The sequence below is a fragment of the Athene noctua genome, chromosome 31 (genome assembly GCF_965140245.1).
Source record: "Athene noctua chromosome 31, bAthNoc1.hap1.1, whole genome shotgun sequence".
NCBI lineage: Eukaryota > Metazoa > Chordata > Aves > Strigiformes > Strigidae > Athene > Athene noctua.
Genome location: NC_134067.1, coordinates 1,415,494 through 1,442,306, shown reverse-complemented (window position 1 = coordinate 1,442,306; position 26,813 = coordinate 1,415,494). Strand labels below are relative to the sequence as shown.

General features: G+C 64.0%; 3 protein-coding genes across 6 annotated transcripts; 2 read left to right on the top strand and 1 right to left on the bottom strand.

The window, feature by feature from the left end:
- Nucleotides 1-1,652: 1,652 nt before the first annotated feature.
- Nucleotides 1,653-17,642, top strand: DNMT1 (DNA methyltransferase 1). Of its 3 annotated transcripts, none has more exons than XM_074930126.1 (34): nt 1,653-1,754; nt 4,602-4,644; nt 5,217-5,324; nt 5,403-5,673; nt 5,970-6,042; nt 6,275-6,368; nt 6,469-6,509; nt 6,657-6,708; nt 7,065-7,148; nt 7,230-7,339; nt 7,432-7,550; nt 7,711-7,803; nt 8,820-8,971; nt 9,061-9,248; nt 9,783-9,972; nt 10,195-10,292; nt 10,406-10,553; nt 10,657-10,772; nt 10,966-11,167; nt 11,259-11,392; nt 11,532-11,705; nt 12,383-12,604; nt 13,214-13,406; nt 13,733-13,823; nt 14,435-14,569; nt 14,754-15,036; nt 15,133-15,274; nt 15,464-15,630; nt 15,708-15,885; nt 16,156-16,351; nt 16,427-16,590; nt 16,686-16,802; nt 16,906-16,996; nt 17,182-17,642. In XM_074930126.1, the coding sequence occupies exons 1-34, from the start codon at nt 1,696-1,698 to the stop codon at nt 17,226-17,228; spliced, it is 4,575 nt and encodes a 1,524-aa protein (XP_074786227.1). In that variant the 5' UTR covers nt 1,653-1,695; the 3' UTR covers nt 17,229-17,642. The 3 variants fall into 3 exon arrangements, with proteins under 3 accessions (XP_074786227.1, XP_074786228.1, XP_074786226.1); XM_074930127.1 differs by having other exon boundaries at nt 11,256-11,392; nt 16,934-16,996; XM_074930125.1 differs by having other exon boundaries at nt 11,256-11,392.
- Nucleotides 17,643-17,788: 146 nt separating this feature from the next.
- EIF3G (eukaryotic translation initiation factor 3 subunit G) lies at nt 17,789-20,750 on the top strand. Its single transcript, XM_074930080.1, has 11 exons — nt 17,789-17,874; nt 18,240-18,289; nt 18,728-18,820; nt 18,907-18,995; nt 19,264-19,323; nt 19,535-19,639; nt 19,750-19,939; nt 20,039-20,146; nt 20,240-20,376; nt 20,468-20,574; nt 20,668-20,750. The coding sequence occupies exons 1-11, from the start codon at nt 17,855-17,857 to the stop codon at nt 20,681-20,683; spliced, it is 975 nt and encodes a 324-aa protein (XP_074786181.1). The 5' UTR covers nt 17,789-17,854; the 3' UTR covers nt 20,684-20,750.
- Nucleotides 20,751-21,809: 1,059 nt separating this feature from the next.
- On the bottom strand, nt 21,810-26,468 carry PPAN (peter pan homolog). 2 transcript variants are annotated; one of them, XM_074929792.1, is made up of 12 exons: nt 26,341-26,468; nt 25,514-25,651; nt 25,257-25,358; nt 24,913-24,963; nt 24,645-24,815; nt 23,739-23,815; nt 23,551-23,658; nt 23,343-23,466; nt 23,172-23,250; nt 22,933-23,062; nt 22,691-22,848; nt 21,810-22,480 (listed from the first exon to the last, which is right to left on the bottom strand). In XM_074929792.1, the coding sequence occupies exons 1-12, from the start codon at nt 26,356-26,358 to the stop codon at nt 22,128-22,130; spliced, it is 1,509 nt and encodes a 502-aa protein (XP_074785893.1). In that variant the 5' UTR covers nt 26,359-26,468; the 3' UTR covers nt 21,810-22,127. The 2 variants fall into 2 exon arrangements, with proteins under 2 accessions (XP_074785893.1, XP_074785892.1); XM_074929791.1 differs by having other exon boundaries at nt 21,812-22,480; nt 25,481-25,651.
- Nucleotides 26,469-26,813: the final 345 nt, after the last annotated feature.

Genomic DNA, 26,813 nt, shown 5'->3' with positions numbered 1-26,813 from the left:
AGCATCCCCCTCCCTGCTCCGGGCATGGGGTTGGGTTTTTCACCCCCATCCTGCGTGCCAGCACCCGGGGGGGGGGGGCGGGTGTGGGGTGTGGGGGGGGGCCACGGGCCTTCGGCCTCGCCCCGTCTTTCGCCGCTTCCCCGTGCGCTGGGGGGTGATGCCGCAGCACCGGGCCGGGCAGGCGCTTCCTCACCGCCGTCTCGCATGGCTCCAGCCTCGACCGCAGCTGCTTCCCGCCGCTGCGGCGGCATTTTGGGGAAGCCCTGAGCCACGTCGGGGGGGGGGGGAAGTGAGGGGACACGTGTCGTCCCCCACCCGCTCCCCACGGCCCCGCTGACCCCCTCCCTGCTTTTGCAGCCACCTCAACCCAGCGCCTTGTGCTCCCCGGTGCCAGCGCGGGCTCGGCTCGCTGGTGCCGACGCCAAAAGTTTTGATGCCCCAGTTTGGCCCAGTTTCCTCCCTTGGGGTGTACAGAGGAAATGGAGGGGGGGGGGGATGTTTTTTCGTTTCCTTTCCCCCACCGCCGCCGCCGGCGGGACGGGTCCCCTCACGGCACCCCGCGGGCGCCCCGGCGGTGACCTGTGGCGTTTCGGCCGCCCCCGCAGCACCGGGGCCCCACGCCGCCTCCACCGATGGGGACGGGAAACTCCACCATTTCCCCATCACCAGGCATGGGGAGGACCCCCCCCTCTCCGCCAGCAGCTGAGGGACCCCCCCCGGGATGCCCAGAGCAGCTCTTGGCGGGAACGGGGGGGTGATGGATGGGGGAATCCCGCGGGAACGGGAGGGGCCGCGGCTGCCGGGATTTATTACAACCAGGCGGGAGCCTCGGGGGGGGGGCATCGCCTGGTTTAGGGACAAGAAAATTGCGGGGGGGGGGTGGTGGGGGGTGTCGAGCTCCCCAGCGAGGGGCTGAGGCGGCCGCCGCGGTCTCTGCGCCACCTCGCCCAGGCGTGGGGGGCCGCGGGGGCCCAGCACGAGGCTGTGCCGGGGGGTGGCGCCGCTGCGGCGGGTTGCGGGGGGGTCCTGTGTGGCCCCCCCCGTGGCTGCGTCCCACCCTGGAGGGGGGGGGCGGTCACTGGGTGCTGTAGAGCAGCCCTGGGGTTGCACCCGGCTGGGCAACCCCATCCTGTGTGCGTGCGTCCCCCCCATCGCTGCCATGGTACAGCCCGTGTGCCCCCCCCGCCCGCCGTTTCCACTGTGCTATGGCGAGTGGTACAGCCCCCCCCACCCCCCCGCAGTGGTACAGCCCGTCCCCCCCATCCCCGCAGTGGCACAGCCCGTCTCCGCTGTGCTCTGGGTGTCCCCCCCCTCCTCGCACTGTCCCCCCGTGGTCCGGGTGCCCCCCCCGCAGTGGTCCGGTCCCCCCTCAGGCGGCCCCTCCCGCCCGGGCCGCCCCGCTCCCGCCGCCCCCGGCCCGGGCCCGCAGCCCCCCCCCCGGGCCCGGGGCGGAGTTGGGGGCGGCGGTGGCGGGGGGGGGGGTGTCCCCGTTCTGCCCGCCCCCGGGAGTGGCCTCCACCCCCCTCCGGAATGGTGTCTGTGTGTCCCCCCCATCGCCCCGCGGAATGGTTTCTCCCGCCCCCCCCATCTCCCCCCCCCCGCCATGGTCTCTCCCGCCGCCGCCCCGCCCCCGCCGTTGGTTTCCGCGCGAATCCGCCGCCCGGTCCCGCCGCTCCCGCCGCCGCCGCCGCCCCGATGCCGGCCCGGGCCGCCCCGCTGCCCCCGGCCCCGCTGCCCGCCGAGCTCCGCCGACGGTGAGTCCCGGCAGCGCCCCGGCGCCCCCCCCCCAGCCCGACCCCGACTCAACCGGGCCCCGCACCGCACCCCCCGGCTGGCACTGACAGCCCCCCCGGCACCCCACTGCACCGCCCCCCCCCCCCGGGCACTGCACCCCCCCGCTGCGCTGCACCCCACTGCACTGCCCCCCCCCCCCCCCCGCCGTGGCTCCCCCCGGAACTGCTCTGACAGACCCTCTGGCACCCCCCTGCACTGCACACCCCCCCCCCCCGGCAGTGACAGCCACCCCCCCCCCCCGGCCCCCCGGCACGACACCCCCCTGGCACGGCACTGACAGCTCCCCGGGGACCCCCAGGGCACGGCACTGCCCCCCCAGCACTGCCCCCCCCGCACTGCCAGTCTCCCGCCTTTGCACTGGATCCCGCCCCCTCGCAGCGTTGCAGTGCCCTGCCCTGCCCTGGCACCCCCCCGGACTGCTCTGACCCCCCCACAACAGTGCTGACCCCCCCCGGCACTGCCCTGCCCTGGACCCCCTGGCACTGCCCTGTCACCCCCAGGAGGGCCCCGGATCCCCCCCCCCGAGCACTGCCCTGACAGCCACCCAGCAGTGCCCTGCCCTGGCACCCCCCTGGGACTGTCCTGACACCCCCAGGACTGCCCTGCCCCCCCCCCCCCCCCCCCCCCAGCAGTGCACTGCCTTGCCCTGGACCCCCCAGCACTGCACTGGCACCCCCCTGGCACTGCACGGCCCTGACACCCCCAGGACTGCACTGACACCCCCCCAGCATTGCAGTGCCCTGCCCTGGCCACCTCCACACCCCCACACCGCCCCCCCCCGGTGCCGCACTGGCGCCCCCCAGCACTGCACTGCCCCGACCCTCGCCAAGCATTGCAATGACACCCCCCCCCCCTCAAGTTTTGCACCCCCCCGTAGTGTGGGGAGCCCAGCGTTGCCCCGAGCCCCACGCCCCCCTTTTGCAGTGCCATGCACAGCCCCCCCCGTGCATTGTGCTGCACCCCCCTCACTGCATCGCTGCCTGGCCGTGCACTGCAACCCCCTGCACCCCCCCGCAGTGCCCTGACCCCCCCAGCCCTGCACTGCACAGACCCCTGCTCTTCCCTCTGCCTCTCGTTGACCCCCACAACACTGCGTTGACCCCCCCGGGCAGTGTCCTGACCCCCCCAGTGCGGCACACTGAGCCCCTACACATGGCCCAGACCCCCCCCCAGCACTACCTTGTCCCCCCCTCTACGCTCACCCAGCCCCCCAATACTGCACCCTGCTGAGCCCCCACCACGGCTCACCAACGCACCACACTGGAGGGTCCCCCCAGCCCCCCCGCAGCCGCCTCTGCCCCACGGGACAGCCCTGACCCCCGGCTGGAGTCGGGGGGGCTCCGTGGGGGGGGCCCGTCGGGGTGCTGCTGCCCCACGCCCAGGCCCCACGTGGCGGTGGGGACACCCCGCCTTGCCCCCGCGCGGCTTTGTCCCCCGCGCTGCCGCTCGGGGCAGGGAGCGAAAGGGGCACTCCCCTGGGGTGGGGGGGTCCCTGAGTGGGCCCCCACTTTTCTCCAGGGTTTGGGGTGGGGGGGCGGGCGGGCAGCACAGAAATCCCTTCCTGGGTGGGTGTGTGTGGGGGGAGGAAGCGGGGCGCAGCGGGGACCTTTCCTTCCCTTGGCACGGGGGGTTTCGAGCCGTCCCCCCTTTTCTCTCCGGAGGGATCCGGCACCGTCCCCCGCTGCGCGTGTGTCATGTCCCCCCCCAGCCCCGGCTTCTCGCCCCACGGCGGGCAGCGGGGAGGGCACATGGAGGGGTTGGCGTTTCCTGCGCCGTATTCCCCGCCGGCTATTGTCCCTTCCGCTCGCCTCCCGGCATCCCCTGGCCGGCGGGAAGGGGGGGGCCCTGCGCTCGCCGCCTGCCGCCGAGCCGTTCCCCGGTTTGGCTACCCCTCTTCCGGTGCGGCGGCCGCGCGGCACAGCCTTGGCGCGCCCCGACCTTCCCCCGTCCGCCGTTCGGTCTCCGCCGGAGCTCCGGCTGCATGGCCGTCCTCAAACCCAGGTGCCGGGATGGGATTTACGGCCCTCCTGGTTTTTTGGGGAGGGTGGCGGCGGTAGTGGGGACCCCCCCCCCCCTTTTCCCTCCCCGTTGGCGCTGGCTCGAAGGAAGCGCTGGCGGCGTGGGGGCAGGAAGCCAAAAAAGCAGGCGGCCGGAGGCGAGATGGGAGCGAACGGAGCCGGTGCCGGACACACCGGCAGCACCGGAGGGATCCCATCGCCTGTCCCAGAAGATGGAAACGTTCCTGGGGGGCGGCCGCATGGCCCCGGTTCGGCGACTGGGCTCCCCGTTTTGGCGGGAGAGCTGCGGTGAAGCGGGGAGGGGGAGCGCCGGGGTTGTGCCGAGTCCTCCCCCCGGCAGCGGGGACGGGCTTTCCTCCTGGCTGTGGCCTCGCCGCGGGGCCGGGGGCTGTTCCCCGCTGTGCAGGGGCAGCGCCGGCCGCTTCCCCCCACCCTCCATTGCCGCTTTGTGCCGCCGGCGCCGTGGGAAGACGACACGTGGCTTCTCCCCGGTGGTTTTTTTGCCGTCTCCACGCCGGGGTAGGGCACGGGTGGGCAACGACCTCCCACCACTCTCTCGGGGGGTTCCTTGAGCACCAGCATCCCGTTACCGGCCCCCCCTTTATCCCCTGCCTGGGAGCTGAGCGTCCCTCCTGCTCCGAGGGAGTTTGGCCCCACTGCCCGGCACCGCTCCTTCACCCGGTGCCGCCTCTGGAGCTGTCGAGGCGGTTTCAGGGTCTGTCCCGTTGCCCTGGCCCGTCGGTGTCCCCCGTAACCTCGTCACTGACCCCCAACGCTCTTCCCTTGCAGGCTGCAGGACTTGGAGAGGGATGAAGACGCCCTGAGCGAGAAGGTGAGTGTCCCCGGGGCACTCGGAGCTGCGTTTCCGCCCACCCTCGGCTCCGATTTGGGCGCTGCCATCCCGCACCCTCGCCGCCAGGCCAGCAGTGGGTGCTGCCATCGGGCTCAGGGCGCAGCCGTGGGAGTCACGGGGCTCCTGGATGCTCGGTGCGGATGTGACCGGTGCCAACTGCGGTTCCTCGGTGCTCCCAAGCCGCTTGTTTCAGCGGCATCATGAGGACGGGGTGTGGGTGTGGGGGTGTGGGGTCCAGAGCCCCCCAGCGTGGGGTGGGGACGGGGACGGTGTGGCGGGCTGGCCGAGTGAGACCCCCGTGTCTCCCTTGCTGGCCCCAGCTCCCCGGACCGGTGAGGTCGTAGTCCCGGTGTCGGCACTGTCCGTTGTCATATGGAAACCGCCGTCACCTCATATCAGGAGGGTCCCCGCAAGCTTGGGTGAGCGGCACCCGCATTCGGAGCGACCGGCGGTTCGGCACAGCCCGACCGCCTCCGGAGACGCCGCTCCGCCGAGCCCCGCGGGGAGCGTCCCCGCCGCCCGCCCCATGCCGTCCCCTCCGTCCCCCGCAGGAGTGTGTCCGGGAGAAGCTGAGCCTCATCCACAGCTTCCTCCAAGCTGACGTCCAGAACCAGTTGAGCGAGCTGGAAGCCAAACTCCGCTGCGAGGAGCTGTCGGAGGTGAGAGCCCGGATTTTCTTGGGTTGCGTTAGCTCCTCGGCAGAGCTGGGCACTTCACCCGATGCCCTTTTCTCCCAGGAGAGGTACCTGGCCAAGGTGAAAGCCCTCCTGCGCCAAGAGCTGTCGGCGGAGAACGGGGACGCGGCGCTGCTGCTGCGGGCGTCCAACGGCTGCTCCAAAAACGGCGCCTACGGGAGTGACGAGGACTCGGAGCGAGCGGGACTTGATGGGGAAGAAGACAGCGCGATGGAGATGGAGGAAGCAGCCGCCTGTTCTTCCTCCTCTTCCTTGCTCCCCATGCCGCGGGCGCGCAAGGCCAGGAGGAGCCGATCCAACGGGGAGAGCAAAAGTAATGGCGGCACCGGGAGCAACTTGGTTTTCCGTCCTTTTTACCAACGCGCTTAAATAATATCTGACTGTTCAGTACCAAGCGGGAGCAAGATGATTCCTGGAGGGATTGAGAGCAGAGATTCCTCCCACCCCGGGAAGGGTTCTGGGGTCTCCTTGCCTTGTTCCGGGATGGTGGGGGCACGGGGAGAGGGGTGCTGCGTTGCCCACGGTGGTCGTGGCCCCGTTGGGGTGTTTGGGGTGGGGTGGGGCAGGGGGCCCCAGCACTCCCGCCATCCCTCGTTATCTCCCCGACAGAGTCTCCCGCCAGTTCCCGGGTCACCCGCAGCTCCGGCCGGCAGCCGACCATCCTGAGCATGTTCTCCAAAGGGTCAGTATGGCGGCTGCGCTGGGACCTGCCCCTCTCTTACTGCCTCCCCAGGAGCCTTCGCCCTCTTCTTCCTCCCTCTGCCATCTGGGGCTGATTGGGAGCCCCAAAACTTGTGGTTCTCAAGAAAACTGGCCTTGGGGACCTGCCGGTGCCGGGAGAGCCCCTCACCCCCACCCCAAACCCTTGTGGTGTCAGAGCTTGGGGTTGATCCACTGTGGTTAAAAACCGGCAGGTCCAACAAACGGAAATCGGAGGAGGTGAACGGGGAGGTGAAGCCGGAGGTGGTGATGAGTGTGGAGAAGGAGGAAGAGGAGCTGGAGGAGAAGGTGTGTGCCGGCGCCGCTGGTGTGCCGCCGCGCCGGGTGTTGTCCCGGAGGGCGTCATGATCTCCGGCCTCCCCTTACACCTCTTCATTTCTCCCTCAAGGAACAAGATGAGAAAAGGATTAAAATGGAAACCAAAGAAGGGTGAGGAGGAGGAGGAGGAGGAGGAGGAGGGGGGTTGTCCCCTGGTTCGGGCCCGTGGCCGTTCCCCTCCCCTGGGGCCTTGCTAACATGGGACGACGACGTTACGCTGCTTTGTGTCTTCATCCCTTTGTATTTTTTTACACCCAGGTTGGAGATAAAAGATGAAATTACTCAGGTTAAAACTACAGTACCTGCTAAAGTAAGTTCCTTTTCCTCCATCTCAGCATTTTAGGGGTTTTTTAATTCTTTTAACTCTTCCAAAGAGCGGCTGGACTTCCCAAAGGGAAAGATAAAGCCATTTCTAGCTCACACGGCTTCCAAAAATCACCCCCCGCCCCAGCCAGGTGGGGAGCAGCACGGCCTGCGGGAGCTTGGGCCGCTTTCGCAGCGAGGCCAGCGGCTGCTCTTTTGCTGCTGGGATGCTCAGGCTGAGGGCTGCGGGGCTGCGGGGATGCTCAAACCAAACGGGCCCATTTGGGGAGGGAGCTTGGAGCCCGCTGGCATCGAAGCTCCCGGGCCAAGAGAAGAGCTGATGCAGTCTCCCCTGTCTTGCAGACCACCCCCCCCAAGTGCGTCGACTGCCGACAGTACCTCGATGATCCCGACCTCAAATTCTTCCAAGGGGATCCCGATGACGCCGTAAGGGATTTAATGCTTCTCCTCTGGGTCTGGGGAGAGCCAGGGGCGTGTGTTAAACCTCCTCCTCTCTCCCTTGTGCAGCTGGAGGAGCCGGAGATGCTGACGGATGAGCGCTTGTCCATTTTTGATGCTAACGAAGATGGTTTTGAGAGCTACGAGGACCTGCCGCAGCACAAAGTCACCTCTTTTAGGTGAGATTTGCAGAAAGCAGGCTCTAAAAACCCGCTGAGTTTGCCAACCCCGCGGGGCAACACCTCAAACTGTCTCCTCCGTCCCTCGCCAGTGTCTACGACAAGCGAGGTCACTTGTGCCCCTTTGACACCGGCCTGATCGAAAGGAACATCGAGCTGTACTTCAGCGGTGCTGTGAAGCCCATCTATGACGATAACCCTTGTCTGGACGGTGAGTTGGATGTGGAGGAGCCTCAAGGGCTGTTTGTCACCTTAAATTTCAGCTTGACGCCACGTGCAAAACGAACTTGGAGCCGGGTGGCAATCTGGTCCGCAGCTGCCATGTTTTGTTGGGGCAGTGAAGACTGAAATTTGTGTTTTCTCGCTTTCAGGCGGGGTCAGAGCCAAGAAGTTGGGACCCATAAATGCCTGGTGGATCACGGGGTTCGACGGAGGGGAGAAAGCTTTGATCGGCTTCACCACGGGTGAGCGAGGACGGGGGGAGGTTGGGCTCAGGGAGAGCCTGGCTTGGGATTTCAGTCTCTGCCACGTGTCCGGCTGGTGAAGGAGCTTCGTTTGGGTTCGTGGACTTTGCCACCCCCAGGAACTTGCACCAGCGAGCACATGGCGGGGTGGAGGGTGGTGCTGAAGCTCAAGGCTGGGTTTATTTAGCTCAGCAGCACCCAGGTTTCTGTTCAGTGTGTGTGAACCCTGCGGAGCTCATGGCTGATGGCAGTGCCCTGGTGGCGGAGCTGAACGAGGGAGGTGGCTGGAGCAGGGGGGGTGTGTGTCTCCCCACCAGCTGTTCCTGGGCAGGATCCATCCTCCAGTCCCTCCTCCACAGGAAGCCGTGATGGGGATGGGTCAGGGCCGCTCTTGGGAGGGAGCTTTCTCTTTGCTCTTGACCTCTTGGGCCCCGCTGCAGGGCTCTGGCGCTTTCTTACTCTACACCCAGGGCTTTTTTGGAGAGGTTTGTGGTGAGAAAGGTCCTGGAGGAACGCCCAGTCCTGGCCAGCCCTTGGCTCTTCATCCCCACTGGCTTTTTCACGCTCCAGCCACACTGGGGGAAGAAGCTGATATTTGGAGGTTTAAAAGCTTTTCCCCTTCACTGTTTCTGCCAGGAGCCCTTCCAGTAACCTGGTGATAGCAGGGGCCTCGACTCTTGGGCAACAGCAAATGCAGTTTGTAGTGACAGAAAAAAAAAAACCAACCCTGGATTGTCTTTGCTTTTTCATTAGCTAACAGGAAAAATAAAAGGCTGGCACGTGGGCAGTGTGCCCCTGCTCCACCTCGTGTCCCTGCTCCCCCTCGCTTTGCGGGGACGGCTGAGTGGCCACGGGTCCCACTGGCCATTGAGCTTCCCTGCGTGTGGAGGTCCCGGTGCTGCAGCGGCATGGACGGGCTGGTCTTCCCCTCCCCAGGACCTGCTCACCACAGCCTGTCCTTAAATCCCACCAAATTCCCCGGTGTTTAACCGCCCGCCGCCATCTCTCCACCGCAGCCTTCGCAGATTATATCCTGATGGAGCCCAGCGAGGAGTACGCTCCCATCTTTGCCCTCATGCAAGAGAAGATTTACATGAGTAAAATCGTCGTCGAGTTCCTGCAGAACAACTGCGACGTCAGCTACGAGGATCTGCTCAACAAAATCGAGGTGAAAAGCCAACGGCGGCAGCATCCGGGGGTGGGTGTTGCTCTGCCACCTGTTCCGTAACCGAGCGCCCCCACCCCACCTCCTCGCAGACCACTGTTCCTCCCGCGGGGCTGAACTTCAACCGCTTCACAGAGGACTCGCTCCTGCGACATGCCCAGTTCGTGGTGGAGCAGGTGGAGAGCTACGACGAAGCCGGGGACAGCGACGAACCCCCCGTCCTCATCACACCCTGCATGAGGGACTTGATCAAGTTGGCTGGAGTCACCCTGGGGAAGAGGTGAGCCCTGTGTGTGTCATCCTCACCCCTCTCCCCCTCCCTGTAGATGCTCTTTTTGGGGGGCACTTGGCTTCGCAGCATCCCAGGAGGAGCCTGGTGGGTTGGGCCCTGTCAGCATCACACAGCGGGATCCTTCTGGAAAAGCCTTTTCTTTATTCCCAGCTGGGTTAAGCTGAGGGTTTAGGCTCAGTGGCATGAGCAGCACTGGCAGTTGATATAAAAATCCCCCTAAAACTGGGCAAACCCTCTGCCTGGCGCTGCTCTGAGGGAAGGAGGGTGCTGGGGTGTGTCCCAGCTTTGCTCTTTGAGCTGCTGTCACATCACCTGAGGCCCCTGTGACAGCCACAGCACGTACCGGGTGCCTTTTGTGGGGGTGGGGGGGGGAATCCCACCATGGTCCTTGGCTGTTGGGTGCCCTGGGGAGAGCTCTGTTCCCTGGGGACCCTCAGCGGGTGCCAGGCTGTTTGTTGGGGCTGGAGCTGTCAGTGATGCGAGGCCCGGAGTCCCCTCTCACCGCTGTCGCCTTGGTCGCAGGCGAGCTGTCAGGCGGCAGGCCATCCGCCACCCCACCAAGATAGACAAGGACAAGGGTCCCACCAAAGCCACCACCACCAAGCTGGTGTACCTCATCTTCGACACCTTCTTCTCGGAGCAGATCGAGAAGGACGAGAAGGAAGATGACAAGGAGAACGCCATGAAGCGCCGGCGCTGCGGCGTCTGCGAGGTAACGGGGGGGGGGGGGGGGGGGGGCTGGCATGGAGCCAAAGCGATCTGATTTTTTTTTTTTCTCCCCCGCCTCATTCGCTCTGTCCTTGGCTCCTTCTGGGTCGCTCCCTTGGGGCAGGGGAGCCGTTTCCAGAGGCCACTGAGCTCCCCTCGGTCCCCATCCCTCCTGCCTGGGGGGTGTCTCAGCCTGTGCTCAGCCTGTCCCCTCTCCCTGTGCCAGGTCTGCCAGCAGCCCGAATGTGGGAAGTGCAAAGCTTGCCAGAACATGGTGAAGTTTGGGGGCAGTGGGCGGAGTAAGCAGGCTTGTTTGCAGAGAAGGTGGGTCTCCCCCTGGGCAGTAGTGCCTCCTGCCAATGTCCTCCCCATTTCCGGAGAGAGGGGACATTGTCCCCATGTGTGCCCTGCTGCAGTGACAGTCCCCGTGTCCCCAGGTGTCCCAACCTGGCTGTGCGGGAAGCTGATGAGGATGAGGAGGTGGATGACAACATCCCTGAGATGCCATCGCCCAAGAAGATGCTGCAGGGCCGCAAGAAGAAGCAGAACAAGAGCCGTATCTCCTGGGTGGGGGAGCCCATCAAGGTGAGGCTGCTCCCCTCCCGCTGGGGCTGCGGGGAGGCGGCCGCCTCGCTTGCCGGGGCACGGGGATTTAACGGGGCTCTCCGCTGTCGCCGTGCTTCGGCAGAGGGACGGGAAGAAGGACTACTACCAGAGGGTCTGCATTGACTCAGAGACGCTGGAGGTGGGAGATTGTGTCTCTGTCAGCCCCGACGATCCCACCAAGCCGCTCTACCTGGCCAGGTGGGTGCCGTGGCGCTGAAGGGGCCGAGGCTCTGCTCCAGGGGTGGATGTGTGTGGGGACGGCTGTTGCTCCCAGTTAGAGAGCACTAATTGCTTGGCTGTGTTGCTGTTTGAGGGCTCTCCGGCTCTGGCATGGCTCGGAGCAGCTCAGCCCTTTCTGGGCGCCCCATAACCCTGGCTCCTTCCCCCTCAGGGTGACAGCCATGTGGGAGGACAGCAGCGGCCAGATGTTCCACGCGCACTGGTTCTGCCCCGGCTCAGACACCGTGCTGGGGGCCACCTCTGACCCCCTGGAGCTGTTTTTGGTGGATGAGTGCGAGGACATGCAGCTCTCCTACATCCACGGCAAGGTCAAAGTCATCTACAAGGCTCCCTCGGAGAACTGGTCCATGGAGGTGGGTGACAGCCCTGCACACCGCGGCGCTGCCGGGCCCGGCCTGGTGCAGGCAGCGGCACCGCTCCCTGAGAACCCCTCTCTCCTAGCAGGGCGGGCTGGACATGGAGATCAAGATGGTGGAAGACGACGGGAGAACTTACTTTTATCAGATGTGGTACGACCAGGAGTATGCTCGGTTTGAATCCCCGCCAAAAACTCAGCCCACGGAAGACAACAAATACAAGTGAGCGTGCACGGGGCAGAGGCCCTCAGGCTCTGCTCTGCCCGAAACGGGCAGCGGGAGCCTCTCGGCTCCCGGCAGCACCGCAGGTGGCCTCGGCGGGGTCCCCATCACCACGGTCTACTGTGCCCCTTTCCCACAGGTTCTGCATGAGCTGCACGCGCCTGGACGAGGTCAGGCACAAGGAGATCCCCAAAGTGGCCGAGCCCCTGGAGGAAGGGGACGGGAAGATGTTCTATGCCGTGGCCACCAAGAACGGAGTGCAGTACAGGGTGGGAGATGGCGTCTACCTCCTGCCAGAAGCCTTTTCCTTCAGGTTGGTGCTGGCAGGGGGCTGTAAGCACTTCAGGATGCTCTTTGGTCCAGCTTTTGGTAGTGCAGGATGTAGTCTCTGGCGGGGAGAATCCCACCGGTAAACAAAGCGCTTATCACCCTCATTTCCAAAAGCTTAGCTTAGAGATAAAGGTGCCTCTAACCCCAGTTTCACCTCCTGTGATTAAACAGAGCAACTTCTCTCTGCTCAGACAATCCCCGTGGCTGAGCTGCCGCAGTTTGGCCCTCGGAATCCTTTGGCGCGTCACTTTTTGCTTCAAAAGAGCGAGTCTGGGTAGATGAAAGGTGAAACAAGACTCTGCCTGCAGCCAGTAATTATGGGAGGAGAAACAGCAAACCTCTTTGGGAAGAGGGCCGGGGCAGCAGCATGTCGGCATCTCGGTTTGCAGCCCTGCACGGTTTGTGTGACAGTTGGGCTGTAAAATGCCGGTGCAGCGGAGCAGGAGGTTTGGTGCCAGTGCTGCTGCGGTGGTTTGTTGCCCTACGCCAAGGATTGAAGAGGAGCAGGCAGGCTAGGCAGCGATGAAGAGGAGGAGCAGGCAGGCTAGGCAGCGATGAAGAGGAGGAGCAGGCAGGCAGGCAAGAGGATGCTCTGTGCTGCTAGAGGGTTTTTTTGGGGGAAAGGGGTGCCCCAACCTCTTTCTCTCCCCTTCTCCCCAGTATGAAACCTGCCAGCCCGGCCAAGCGCCCCAAAAAGGAGGCGGTGGATGAGGAGCTGCACCCCGAGCACTACCGCAAGTACTCAGAGTACATCAAGGGCAGCAACCTGGATGCTCCGGACCCTTATCGCGTGGGCCGCATCAAAGAGATCTTCTGCAATATCCGCAGCAACGGCAAACCCAACGAGGCCGACATCAAGCTGCGCATCTGCAAGTTCTACCGGTGAGCGGTGCTGCCGGGGTGTGTGTTATGGGGGTGCAGAACCCCCCCGCAGTGGGCTGCAGGGCTCACCTGGGCGCTCGCGTGCTGGGAAAAGCTCTGCCCCATCAGCTCAAGGTTGTGCTGGAGCTGGGTGACCCAAGCACTGACCACAGGGACTTGCTACCAGCGCCGGGCCGTGGCACCAGTGCTGTCGAGGGCAGGGGGGGTGTGCCCGGACATTTGCAGGCTCTTATTCACCCCCCTACCCCACGGGGGATGTGTGCCAAGAGCCTTAGCAGTGGGAGAGGAACGTGCTGACGCTCAGGCTCTGTGTTTTGAGCCTGACAGCTCTCCTCACGTTCAGTCTATTTGCCTTTGAATTCATTTACCAGCTCTGGTTGCTAATTCCTCCTCCCCTCTCTAAGAAAACCCCCCCAAACCCTCCAATTTGGTACAAAACAAATCATCCCTTTGGTGCTGTGCCCAGGCCATGCCAGCGAGCAGGTGCAGCCAGAGGAAACGAACCCTCATGTCTCTGGGGAGACGGAGCAGCACGAGCGCCAGAGGCTGGACTGGGGTGAGGATTTTGCCAAAAACATTTCCCCAATCTGGGTGGTTTTGTCTCTGCAGGCCTGAAAACACACACAAGTCCATGAAAGCCAGCTACCACGCAGACATCAACCTCCTGTACTGGAGCGACGAGGAGACGACGGTGGACTTCCGCGCTGTGCAGGGCCGTTGTACGGTGGTGTACGGGGAGGATCTGACGGAGAGCATCCAGGACTACTCTGCCGGCGGGCTTGACCGCTTCTACTTCTTGGAGGTGAGGGAGCCACCGTTCGAGGGGTCTGGCCGTGTCCCTGGGGGTGTCGAGCCCCCGGGATCGAGTCTTGGGTGCAAAGGAAGCTTTGATCGGAGCGTCACCGGGAGCTGGGTGGAGCCAAGGGGCCAAATTTGGACCCTCGGGCAGCCGCCCGGCTCCCTGAAGCAAAGGAGAGGGAGGTGAGGGACTCCCTGCAGCCTCCGGCGCTGCGCCTGTGTTTGCCCTTTGGTTTTGCAGCTCCCATGGGGTGTCGGCAATGCCTCGGCCGTTCCTGAGCTAGAAAAGCTCTTTGTGTTCAAGTGTTCCAAACCCTTTCTCTTCCCCAGGCTTACAACGCAAAAACCAAGAGCTTTGAAGATCCTCCCAACCACGCTCGGAGCTCTGGCAATAAAGGGAAGGGGAAGGGGAAAGGAAAGGGTAAGTCTGCTTGAGGGGAGAGGTCTCGGGTGGGTGAACCGGTTCGCATCGTCTGTTCCATGCTGCTGAGCAAAAACCTGCAGCCGAGCTAAAACCTGCTGCCGACCAGATGTTTCTCTGCTCTCCTCCTTGCTCTGATGCTCTGGCAGCGATGTGGTTTTAAGGCACCTAATCTCTTTGAAAAGAAAACCAAAACAGCCCCCAAAACCTTGCAGCGACAGCACCTGGTCCTGCAGAGATCTCAAAGCCTTTCGCTTGCCAACCTGCTGCCAGGGGCTGGCTGCTCTGTAGAGAAGGGCTCTGTACCCTGCTCCCAACACGAGGAGCTGCCTGCGAGGTCTCGCTGCGCCCCTCTGACCCCCAGAAACTCCGGCGTGCCTGTGGGCTGTTGGATGGAAGGGGATCGCATGGAGAGGGGGAAAAGACAGGAGGCTTCCCTTCCAAATGCAAGGGCGTATTCTGGCAGCGGCAGCGAAAAAATTAAGGGGCAGAAAAGGTGCTTGAAGCTGATGTTTTAACTGCTGCGGAGGAGGGAGAGAAGAATTTGCCTTGTAAGCACTAAAAGGAGGAAATGACTTTGCCTTCTGATGTGAGCGGGGCTCTGTTTGCAGGCAAAGGCAAAGGGAAGTCATCGGTGAGCTGCGAGCAGAGCGAGCAGGAGCCGGCCGAGCTGAAGGTCCCCAAGCTGCGGACCCTGGATGTCTTCTCTGGCTGCGGAGGGTTGTCCGAGGGCTTCCACCAGGCAGGTGAGTGGTGGTGGGGTGACGGTGGAGCGGGGATAGCTCTGGGGGGATGGTGGAGCCCGTGGGGGGACGGGCATCGGCACTGGCCGCTCGGTTCTCCGGAGCCGGCAGTTGTGTTGGGCACGTGCCGGGTCAGGGGCTGCCAGCGGGTGCTCCAGGCTCAGGATCCTCCGTGTTGTCTCCCCAGGTGTGTCGGAGACACTCTGGGCCATTGAGATGTGGGAACCGGCTGCCCAGGCCTTCCGGCTGAACAACCCCAGCACTACCGTCTTCACGGAGGATTGCAACGTCCTACTGAAGCTGGTCATGTCGGGTGAGAAGACCAACTCTCTGGGGCAGAAGCTGCCACAGAAGGGGGATGTGGAGATGCTGTGCGGTGGTCCCCCGTGCCAGGGCTTCAGCGGCATGAACCGCTTCAACTCCCGCACCTACTCCAAGTTCAAGAACTCCCTGGTGGTCTCGTTCCTCAGGTGAGCAGGGGTGGGATGAGGAGCTGCGGCGGGATGCGGACTCCCACCTCAAACGTTGCTCTGTCCTTGATCCCATGTCCCTCTCCCTCCTCGCAGCTACTGCGACTACTACAGACCACGGTTCTTCCTTCTGGAGAACGTCAGGAACTTTGTGTCCTTCAAGCGTTCCATGGTGCTAAAACTCACCTTGCGCTGCCTTGTCCGCATGGGTTACCAGTGCACCTTTGGAGTCCTACAGGTAGGGCTTGGGTGACCCCGGGGTGGTTAACCAGGGTGAAAACCCTTCTCTCACCCAGCTCTGCTGTGGTCCATTCCTCCGAAGGAGCACTTGGCTGCATTGCTCCTTGGCTTCCCTGGGTGGTTTGGGGGGATGTTCCCAGCTCTTCAAGGGCTCCAGCTCCTGCAGGAGTTGTCTCTTCCTTCCCAGGCTGGCCAGTACGGCGTGGCCCAGACACGGCGGAGAGCCATCGTCCTCGCCGCGGCTCCCGGCGAGAAGCTGCCCATGTTCCCTGAGCCTTTGCATGTGTTTGCGCCCCGTGCCTGTCAGCTGAGCGTTGTGGTGGATGACAAGAAGTTCGTTAGCAATATCACCCGGTGAGCCTTTGGAGCCGTGCCGGGGCTGGCGAAGGCAAAGTCTTGGCTGCTCATGGCTCCCTCCTTCCCCCTCCCAGGACGTATTCTGGCCCCTTCCGCACCATCACTGTGCGGGACACCATGTCCGACCTGCCGGAGATCAGGAACGGTGCCTCTGCCTTGGAGATCTCCTACAACGGCGAGCCCCAGTCCTGGTTCCAGCGGCAGATCCGGGGCTCCCAGTATCAGCCCATCCTCAGGGACCACATCTGCAAGGTGCGGATGCCGCGGTCTGGATGGGGGGGCCGGGCTGCACTTCCACCCCGCAGACCCAAACCCTGATGGGGGTCAGGGGTAGGTGGGGTGAGAGGGACCATCCCCAAGCCCTCCCTGGTTAACGTCCCCAAAGATGAGGCTGGTGGAGCTGCCAGGACTGGTCCCTCTCCCCCAGCCTTCCCCAGAGAGCAGACCGGGGCTCCTGGGGTGGCCGGTGTCCCTCTGTGTCCCCCGCCCTGCTGACGGTGTCAGCTGGCTCATCGTTGGCAGGACATGAGTGCCCTGGTCGCAGCCCGGATGAGACACATCCCCTTGGCCCCCGGTTCCGATTGGCGCGACCTGCCCAACATCGAGGTGCGGCTGTCGGACGGCACGACCACGCGCAAGCTGCGGTACACGCACCACGAGAAGAAAAATGGCCGCAGCAGCTCCGGGGCGCTACGGGGGGTCTGCTCCTGTGCCGAAGGTAGGTGCTGGCTTTCCAAAAACGGCCAGAGCTGCCCGCCTGTGCCTCCCACCCTCACATTCTCCTTCTTTCCAGGCAAGCCTTGTGACCCTGCCGACCGGCAGTTCAACACCCTCATCCCCTGGTGCCTGCCCCATACCGGCAACCGGCACAACCACTGGGCTGGGCTCTATGGGCGCCTGGAGTGGGACGGCTTCTTCAGCACCACCGTCACCAACCCTGAGCCCATGGGCAAGCAGGTGGGTGCTGCCGGATCCCTCCTCTCCACCGGGAAAGGTGAGCGTTACCCGGTGGCCGCTGCAGTCCCAACCCTTGGCTTTATTTGCTGCCGTAGGGGCGGGTGCTGCACCCCGAGCAGCACCGGGTGGTGAGCGTGAGGGAGTGTGCCCGCTCCCAGGGCTTCCCCGATACCTACCGCCTCTTTGGGAACATCCTCGACAAGCACAGACAGGTAAGCGCCAGCCACTTGCCGGTGGCGAACCCCTCAGCAGCGCCATCCTCTCGCCAGCAGCATGGCGGAGTCGGCACCCAGCGTAACCCTCCCTTTGTCGCAGGTCGGTAACGCAGTGCCTCCTCCTCTAGCCAAAGCCATCGGGCTGGAGATCAAGTCGTGTGTGTTGGCGAAGCTGAGGGAAGACACGGCGGGTAGGTGCTGCGCCGGGAGCTGCTGCTGTCCCCTGCCTTGTGCTGTGGGCAGAGGGGCTCATACACCCTCCCTGGTGTCTGCTGTCCCTGAGGGAGGTCCCGCTTCAGGGCTGGGGGACCTGGGGGCCCATCCTGCCCCCTTGGCATTGGGGTACAGGGGTGTCACTCCCTCTCTCTCTCCACAGAGACCAGTGCCCTGGAGAAGATGGAGACCATGGAAACCGCCGACTGACGTGCGGCCTCTCCTCTGGCACCAGGACTCCCAAACATGCACTGATTTATTTTAGCCCTTTTTTTTTTAAAAAAATTTATTTCGTTTTTTTTGTTTTGGTTTTTTTTTGGTTTCCTGTTTTTTGGGTTTTTTTTAATTCCCTGCCTCTGGGGACCCGCTGTGGCCTGTCCCCCCCGCTCATGTCTGTCTCCCGGCTGCCCTCCGCCACTGTCTGTGATGGTCAAACTCCACTACCGCCCCGGGACCCCGACCCAGCCCCGGCAGTGCCCTGTGGGACCCCCGGTCCTGGCCCTGCCCTGGGGCCCGCTCCCTGTTTTTACGCCGCATTGTATTGAAAATAATCGGCCGCTTTGTATAAGTGGGAATTGATACTTTATGTAGTTTTTATATGTTGTAATATTTCTTCAAATAAATCTCTCCTATAAATTATAACCCCCCGCCTTCCCCTCGGTCCCTTTCTTTGGGCCTAGCCCAGGCCTTGGCCCCGCGAGGGACACTGAGGGGTTGCTTAGCAACCGCTTCCCGGCATGCAGCGCGGCCCGCTTTGCCCCGCCCCTTCCGCCTCTGCCCCGCCGGAAGTGTGGCGCCTCCTTCCGGTCGCTGTGCGTGAGGGCGGTGGGAGCGCGATGCCGACCGGCGACTACGAGTGAGGGGACGGCGGCGGGGACGGGCCCGGCGGGGGGGGGTCCCGGGGACCGGGACGGGGCTTGGCCCAGGGAACGGGGCCGCGGGGGGGGGGGCCGGGCCGGAGCCGCGTGTGGCCTGGTGGGCCGCGGGTGTGGGGCCTGGCGGGCCCCGGGCAGGCTGCGGGCGGGGTTGTGGATGTGAAGGCTGAGGGGGACGGGGCAGCGGCGGTGCTGCGGCCCGAGCGCGGCAGGAGCGGTGAGGGGGAGCTTCGGGGTGGGCAGGGGACAGCGGCCTGGCTGGGGCCCGGAGCTGAGGGGACAGCAGGGCCCCCGAGCGAAGGGACTGGCACGGGACAGCGGGTCTAAGGCTCTGCTCTCTCCGCAGCTCAAAGCCCAGCTGGGCCGACCAGGTGGAAGAGGAGGGTGGAGAGGACGGTGAGTGTCCCCGGCCGCAGGCCGGTTCTCTTCACCTTTCTGCTGCTCCTCCTGCTGGTAACTGGGGAATTTTTCTGGTGAGAAAGACCAGCTGCGGGTCCTAAAACAGCCCAGAGACACACCCGCTCCTTGTCCAGGGCTCAAAACAGGCTCCCAGGCTCCTCTCTGAGGCTGATCCTTGTGAGCAGAGTGTGCCTGATCAGTGCGAGGAGCGGGACTCCTCTCCCCATCCTTGCCTCACCCATTTCTGCAGCTGAGGAAGCCCGGGGGCTTGGAGCAGCTGAAATTTCTTGGCCCTTTGGCTTTTTTCTGTGCTCGGGGGAGAGAGCAGGGCAGCTCCTCCCTGTGGGGAGAGGCTGTGCCAGGTGTGGGGCTCCTAACCCCTCTGCCAAGCTCACCCCGAGTGAGGGGGTGACTTTCCCCCTTCTCTCCCCACAGACAAATGCATCACCAGCGAGCTGCTGAAGGACATCCCCCTGCCCGGGGTGCTGGGGAGCAGCCTCAGCGCTGAGGCCGAGCTGCTGAAAGGAGGTGAGAGCTAGACGAGAGGCCGAGGGGCTGTTTTCCTGTCACCTCCCCCCCATTGCACACTGTCCCACTGTCCCCCCTCCCCGCAGGCCCACTCCCCTCCCCGAAAGAGCTCATCAACGGGAACATCAAAACCATCACGGAGTATCGCGAGGAGGAGGATGGGCGCAAGGTGAAGGTGAGCAGCACATCCCGAGCTGCCATTCTGGCTTCTCCCTGCTGCCGAGCTCCTCTTCTCCCCTCCCAGAGCCCCTGGCTCTGCCCTGGTGGAGGGGCTGGTCCCTGTCTGTGTGGTCAGGCAGCAACGTGGCAGCAGGGATGTCCCATTAGAGCCCTGATTTGGCTCCAGTTGCTTCAGGCAGCCCCAAACTCGGCACGTGTCGGGCGGAGGCTCGTCTGCCGTTCCTCCTCCTGCAGCGATAGGGGTTTTTCTTCCACCTTTACAGATCATCCGCACTTTCCGCATCGAAACCAGGAAGGCCTCCAAGGCAGTGGCCCGTCGGAAGGTGAGTGTCTTTGGTGGGAAGAGGGAGGGAGGGAAATCTGTGTTCCAGCAGGAGCCGCTTCGTCTCCCAGCCCTCGGCTTCTGTCCAGCCCTTCTCAATCTCCCAACAACCCCTCGGTGGGGAGCGTTTCCCTTCCTGCTCTGTGTTTAGTGATTTCCTGGGAAAGTGCTGAGTGGGACCCCCTATTTCCCCTCCCCATTTTTCTCCCCAGAACTGGAAGAAATTTGGCAACTCGGAGTTTGATGCTCCTGGACCAAATGTGGCCACCACCACTGTGAGCGATGATGTTTTCATGACCTTCATCACCAGCAAGGAGGTGGGTCAGGCACAGGGGGGGTGTCCCCGGGCTGGTGGGGAGCCCCTGGTGAGGCCGTACCTGGGTGTGTGATGGGTCCCACAGGACTCAGGAGTCTCCCTGTCCCCCAGGACCTGAACTGCCAGGAGGAGGAGGATCCCATGAACAAGCTGAAGGGGCAGAAGATTGTCTCGTGCCGTATCTGCAAGGGCGACCACTGGACGACCCGTTGTCCCTACAAGGATACCCTGGGGCCAATGCAGAAGGAGTTGGCCGAGCAGTTGGGGCTGTCTACAGGCGAGAAGGAGAAGCTGCCTGGAGGTACGGCCCCTCTTTAACTGGGGGGGCAAGAGGGGGATGGCTGTCTACCCATGCCTGCAGGCAGCCTCACCTCCTGCCTGTGGCCTTTCCTGCCCCCAGAGCCGGAGCCGGTACAGGCTCAGCAGAGCAAGACGGGCAAGTATGTCCCCCCCAGCCTGCGAGATGGAGCCAGCCGCCGTGGGGAGTCCATGCAGCCCAACCGCAGGGGTAAGTCCAGGCCTGTCCCCGGGGCTGTGTACAGCACGTGCTGGCTCTGGCCACAGTCCCACTAGCAGGCTTGACCTTCCTCATCCTCCTCAGCTGACGACAATGCCACCATCCGTGTCACCAACCTGTCTGAGGATACGCGTGAGACTGATCTGCAGGAGCTGTTCCGGCCCTTCGGCTCCATCTCCAGGATCTATTTAGCCAAGGACAAGACCACTGGGCAGTCCAAGGTGGGCACGGAGGGATTTTCCCCTTTAGGGGGGCTGAGGAAGAGACCCCCTCCACACTTCCTCTCACCCTCTTGCTTCCCTCCCACCCCAGGGTTTTGCCTTCATCAGCTTCCACCGCCGGGAGGACGCAGCCCGGGCGATTGCTGGGGTCTCTGGATTTGGCTACGACCACCTGATCCTCAACGTGGAATGGGCCAAGTAAGTGCTGGGGGGGGTGGCTCGGAGAATTGGGGGGTGTTGGGGGTGCACCTGCGGCCACGCTCCTTACCACGTTCTCTCTCTCCTCCACAGACCCTCCACCAACTGAATCTGGTGCCGCACCGGCTCGCGGTGAGAGCGGTCGGTGCTTCTAAATAAAGACACATGGTCTGGTATGCACCAAGGTGTGGATTTGGGGTGCTGGGGGGTTCACCAGGGAGGGAGCAGCCTTGTCCCTGTCACCACGCTGTGGCTGTCCCCACCTCGCTCCTGCCCCAAGCACACGGTGGGGCTGGCAGCACCTGAGCCAGTGACATGGCTGAGGGCACAGTGCAGCTATTCCTTAATTTTTTTAGGCTCATTCCCAGCTTTTCAGTTAGAAAAGGGGGATCTCAACTAAAAAAAAGTGTGACATGAGGCCATGTTTGCGATTTCAGCTTTAAACCTGCTTCTCCCACATTGCTGCCACTTTTCCTGGGAGGGAAACGTGTGCCCAAGGGCCATGACAAGCCCTGTACTAGCTGCACTGGCTACCGTGGGCCAACCCGGAGGGCTCTTGGGTTGCCATCCACGGCTCCATGGGCTCAGCCCGCTCCTCTGTGGCAGCTCCGTGTGCTGGCTCTAGGTCACAGGTGGTGACACCACAGGTTGAGGTTATGGAAAACATGGTGGGAGAGGTAGGAAGAGGTGTAAAGAGCCGCTCCCACCCCCATCAACATTCCCACCTTCTGCTTTTCCCAGCAGCTGAGGGGAGGGTTACGGAAAACAGGGAGGGTAATGGCAGTGAGCGGGAGGAGCAGCCCGCTGTAGGGATAAAACCTGTGGGGCCACGCTCCCCAAACCCTCCCTCACACCCTTCGCTTCTTAAAAATTAAAAAAAAGTGGGTGCTGAGAGGAGGGTATTGCAGAGACTGAGCTGAGCTGGGCGACCACTCTGGGGTCCCCCTGGTTTGGTGGGTGCAGGCAGCAGAGGCAGAGCTGTGGCTGCTGGCAAACGGCTGCACAAGGAAGGAGCAAGGGGTGCTGAGCCCTGTGCTAGGACTGAGGAGGTTTTGTGGTCCTCTTGGGGACAGAATGTGTCCCCCTGTCCGTTGTCCCCCTCTTGCCTGGTTCCTGGGGTGCAGACAGGGGTCTGTGCTCCCACCGTCTGCACCGGTCTCGCCTCCCCTCTGTCCTCAGTGGCAGTCCCAGGGCCACCTCAGGGTGATGTCCTGTCCCATTTTGGGGACGGGGGGGGCAAGAGGCTGGTGGGGGTCTGGGGGGGCTGCAGAAGCATTTCCTCTTTGGGCAGCACGCAGTCTGGCAGCTGCCTTCTGTCCTGACCAGGGAGGGGAAGGAGCTGCCTGATCTGCCTAACCATGTCGGGGTGGCACAAAAAATGGGCACCGTGGGCAGGAGGAATGCCCTTATGGCCCAGGGACACCCCCCTTTCCACCCCCAGCACAGCCACAGGCAGTCGTTCCAAGCAGTGTATTGCCCAGAAGCAGGAACAGGGTGCAGGGGGGTCCCCATCTGCTCTTCCCCCTCAGTTTTGGTGACAAGTGGCTGGTGCCTCAGCACTTCCCCTTCTTGGCACGTCCGGGCCGCCGGAAAATCATCTTCCCCTTTGCCAGCAGCTTCCCTCGCCCCTTGGGCCTGGAAGCTCCCTCCCGGGCTCGGCGCTCGGTTCCTCGGGGTGCTTTTCGGCCGGTCACCCCCTTCCTGGCCCTGGTCACCCCCTTCCTGGCCCCGCTACGGTGCCGCGGGTCCCTCGGTGCCGTGTCACCCTTCTGCTGCTTCCCCGGTGCCGGGGCCCGAGGGCTGGGGGTGGTGGGATGCTCTGGCCGGTTGTGCCGTCGGCGTTTCCGTAGTGGGGCAGCGCCTAAGGAGCTTCGTTTCCTCTTGTTGGTGCGGTCGGGGAACAGATCTTTGGGGGAGGGAATAGCAAAAAAAAAAAAAAAAAAAGGGGGGGGGGTGTGTCAGCGAAGAAGGGGGGATGAGGGCACAGCGTTAAGGTTGACGGTGTGTCAGTGCGTTTACTTTGAACCGAAATCATGGGAGTTCAAGGTTTTTGTGTCATCAGCCACTACCAGTAGGAGGAGGTGAAGGGGCTTGGGCCTGGCCCCCCCCAACTCACCTTTATCCGGCTCCTCGCCCACCTCCTCCCGGTAATACTCGGCATCGTCCTCGTCCGACTGCTCGGCCGCGTCCGGCTGCTCCGGCGCACCCGGGTCCTCAGCGTCGCTGTCACCGTCCTGCTGCCGTTTCCTCCGGATCCCCACCAGGCTCTTCTCCCTGTGGTGCCACCGTGGGGTGAGCTGCTGCCCGAGCCCGGTGCTGCCCGAGCCCGGTGCTGCCCGAGCCCGGTGCTGCCCTCACCTGTGAGCCTCACGCTGCCGCCGCTTGCGCTCCACGTCTGCCTCCTGCTTCTGCCGCCGCTCCGCCTTCAGCCGCAGCTTCGCCTCTTTCCGCGCCAGGATCTCCTTCACCTCCACCTCCGTTTTGTGGACTTAAAAAACAAAACAAAACACCCGGACAAGGGGGTGAGACGCCCCAAATCGAGCCCCCAACCTGGCAGCTTACCGGGAACGGCCAGCCCAGCGATTTGTGGCGCTTACTGAAGCCGTGGTAGAGCACGTTGCCCTGCGCCAGGCCCTCCTCCACCTTGATGAGCTGCAGAGTCATGCGGGGTCCGATCTGCAGGAACAGGGGGGATGTGCAGAGCCCCCCGTCAGGCTCGATGGCACCCCCAGGGCGATGGTGACCGTGGTGTCACTGCTGTCACGGACCTCGGTGAGGCGCACGGCACTCTGCTGTGCCTTCATGTTGCCTCGGCCGGCGTAGGCCTGCGGCAGCTCCAGGATGTTCTGGGTCCCGTCTTGCTCGGCCTCGCTCTCCGAGAGGTTTATGTCCCTGCCGGGGCAAGAGGAGGGCGTTTGGGGAGGGGCTGGAAGGCGCCTCGGGGAGCCTCATCCCCCCTCGGTGCCCCCCACACACTTCACCAGCAGCTCGCTGATGTCTTCCAGGCGGCTCATGTTGGGGAACTTCTCCTGCAGCAGCCGCTTCAGGCCTTTGCTCACACCCACAGGCACAACCTTCACACTGCTGCGAGGAGGAGGAGGAAGAGGTCAGCGCTGGGACAGAGTGCAGGGACCCCACCCCCAGATTAGGGGTGTGACACTTACTAATGCCTGAAATCGAGGAGCTGCGTCTCTGCGTTGTAGGTGATGAGCAAGCACCTCTTGATGCTGTTGAGGTTGACCTGTGGGAGGAGGAGATGGGGAAAGAGGAGAAGGAAACAGAGGAGTAGGAGAAAGGAGGAGAAAAGGAGAGGAGAGGAGGAGAAAATGAGAGAGATTTCAGTTGGAAGGGACATGCAGTGCCCGTCTAGTCCAAGGAGCTGAGCAGCGCGGGGCTGCCCAGAAGTTCAAGGGTGGCACTGAGGGCACTAAGGTCCAGGTGTCCATCTGCCTCCAACCCCGACGGGCTCGGGGCAGCCGCCCCCTCCCCGGGAAGCCCATCCCAGGGTTCAACCACCCTCCTGGGACAGAAACGCTCCTCGTGGGCAGCCTGAGCCTCCCCCAGCGCAGCTCTGACCCCCTCCCGCCTGTCCTGGCCCGGACCTGCTGGAGTGGAGGCTGTCCCTGCTCGCGGGGGGTGCAACCAGATGATTTTTAAGGTCCCTCCCCACCCAAACCGTCCTCTGATTCCATGAGAAGAGCTCAGCACCAACTCCTGAGCCTGCTGCCCCCAGCTCCCTTTCTCCATCCTTTCTGCTCCCAATTTACGCTTGCGCCCGGCGTCTCCCCAGCCCAGGTGCAGAATCCAGCAATTAGACTAATTAAATTTCATCCCGTTAATCATCGCCTAATGCTCCGATCTACCCCAATCCCTCCACAAGGCCTCTCGTCCCTTAAGAGCATCAACACCTCCTCCCAGTTTGGTGTTCAACACCTGCAGCCGCATCGCTGATAAACATATTGGATAGAACCAGCCCTAAAACTGAACCCTGAGGAACAAGAGGAGGCAGGATGGGGGCTGAGCGCCCCCCGCCCAACAATGCGGGGACAGAACCCCCTCTCCCAGCTCACCCTGTGGACGTTGATGGAGGGAAACATGTTCTGGAACATACTGGCCATCAGCTTGATGTGGATCTGCTGGAGACCGAAATTGCTGAGGACCAGCAGCGGGTGGTGGGTGAACTGCTGCTCGTGCATGCGGTGCCGCTTGAGGGATGAGACCACGTCCTTGATCAGCGAGTACTGGAGGGGGACACACACACACACACACAGAGGATGAGGAGGGGGCAAGACGCTGCTCCTTGTGCTGAGGGCTGGGGGTGCTCCTGCCAGCACCCACCTGCATCACCTTGAACGTCAGCGTTGGGCCACCGGGCAGCCGGAAAAGCTTCTGGAGGGAGGGGGGGGAAAAATGGTGCTCAGCAGCTGGGGGGGGGACGACTTCTAGTGATGCTGCTCCCCCCCTCCGAGCACAGACACATCAGTGCGTTTACTTTGGATAGAATCACAGTGTGAACTCAACAGGGTTTTGTCATCATCTGCGTCTGCCAGGGGAGTGGGAACACCCCCAAAAAACCACCAGCCCCCCGCACAAGGAGGTGAGGGGGAGCGCAGCCAGCATGGAGGGGCCCCCCCAGCACCCCAAAAGCCGTGGAGGTGGCGGGGGGGGATCACGCTACTCACAAAATTGATGCTGGAGGTCGATTTACTGAAGACCAAGAAATGCGTCACCCCCAGGGGCCCGGCCACCGCCACAAAATCCTTCAGCGAGTTGTTTTTCCGCACCTGCGGCACAACACGGCCAAACCCTTGAGCCCCCCCACCCCCCGGCACCAAACCGCCTCCACATCAGCCTGGGACGGGCAGGATTCGGCCCCCGCCCCGGGCAGAGGTTTGTGTGTGTGCACCTTGAGGGCTCTGGCCGTGTAGGGCTCCATCACCTTCCGGACGTCGGTGACGAGCTGCCGCACGCTCTTGCCGACGCGGCCGCGGGGGAAGACGAAGGAGTGGGGGACGGTGCCGAATTCCTGCTGGGCGTGTTGCAGCGCCGCCGCCCGCTCCTTCTTCTGGTTCTTGCTCTGCGGGGGGGGACACGTGGGTGAGGCTATGGGGGGGGGGAGGCTGCGGGGATGGGCAGCCCCTCCTCATCCCCTCCTGCCTGCTCCCCAGTTGGGCCCGAGCCCCGGGATAGCCGCGACCCCCTGTCGTCCCCCCCCGGGAGGGCCCAAACTCCCGTTCGCTGATGCAGCCGGGCCCCCCCGTCACCTCTTTCCCCCCCTCCCGTCCCTCTCATTCCTTCCCCCCCCGGCAACGTCTGAGACCCCCATCCCTGGGACAACCAACCTCCCCCCCTATCCCCTCCTGCCCCCCAGGAGGGCCCGAGCCTCCGATCCCCGGGACAGCCAGGCACCCCCCGTCCCCTTTTTCCACCCCCCCGGGGAAGGTCTGAGCCTCCCCCCGCCCCCATCCTCTCCGGACACCCCGGGAGGGCCCGATCCTGGGTACAGCTGAGCCGCCCCCCCCCCGTCCCCTCCAGCCCCCCGGGTGGGCCCGAGGCCCCGTTCCCCGATACAGCCGGGCCCCTCCTGCCCCCCCGGGAGGGCCCGATCCTCCAACCCGCGGGACAGCCGGGCCTCCCCCATCCCCTCTTTCCCGCCCCCCCGGGAAAGCCTGAGCCCCCCCGCTATCCCCTCCGGGAGGCCGCGGTGGGGCCAGGCCGCTGCCGCGCTCCAGGGCCGCCCCGACTCCCGCTCCCCCCGGCCCGTACTTTGCTCGGCCGCCCCATCCCGCCGCCGCCGCCGTCACCATGCGGCCAGCGGCACTTCCGGCGCGCGCCGCCGGTATTTCCGGTTCGTCACTTCCGGGCGCGCCGGCGCCCCGCCTTCCCCCGCCGTTGCCGCGGTTACGAGGCCTTCTCCCACCCCTCCCACCCCCCTTCCGTTCCCCGGTCCGGTTCCGCAGCACCGCGGCGACCCCCCCCCCGACCCGGCCCGGTTCCGCTCCCGCCGTGGCGGGGTGCGAGGCCTGAGGGGCCGGGGCCGCCTCCCCCCCTTCCCGTCTCGCTGCCGGCGCGAAGGTCAGTGCGAGGGGGCGGCTGTGGGGGGCGACATCTCAGACTTTACTGGAGACCCCCGGAGCCCCCAGAGCACCCCCATGTTCCCCAACACCCCCAGAACCCCCCTCCAACACCCCCAGTTCCACCAGACACTCCCCCCGGTCTCCCCAACACCCCCAGAGCCC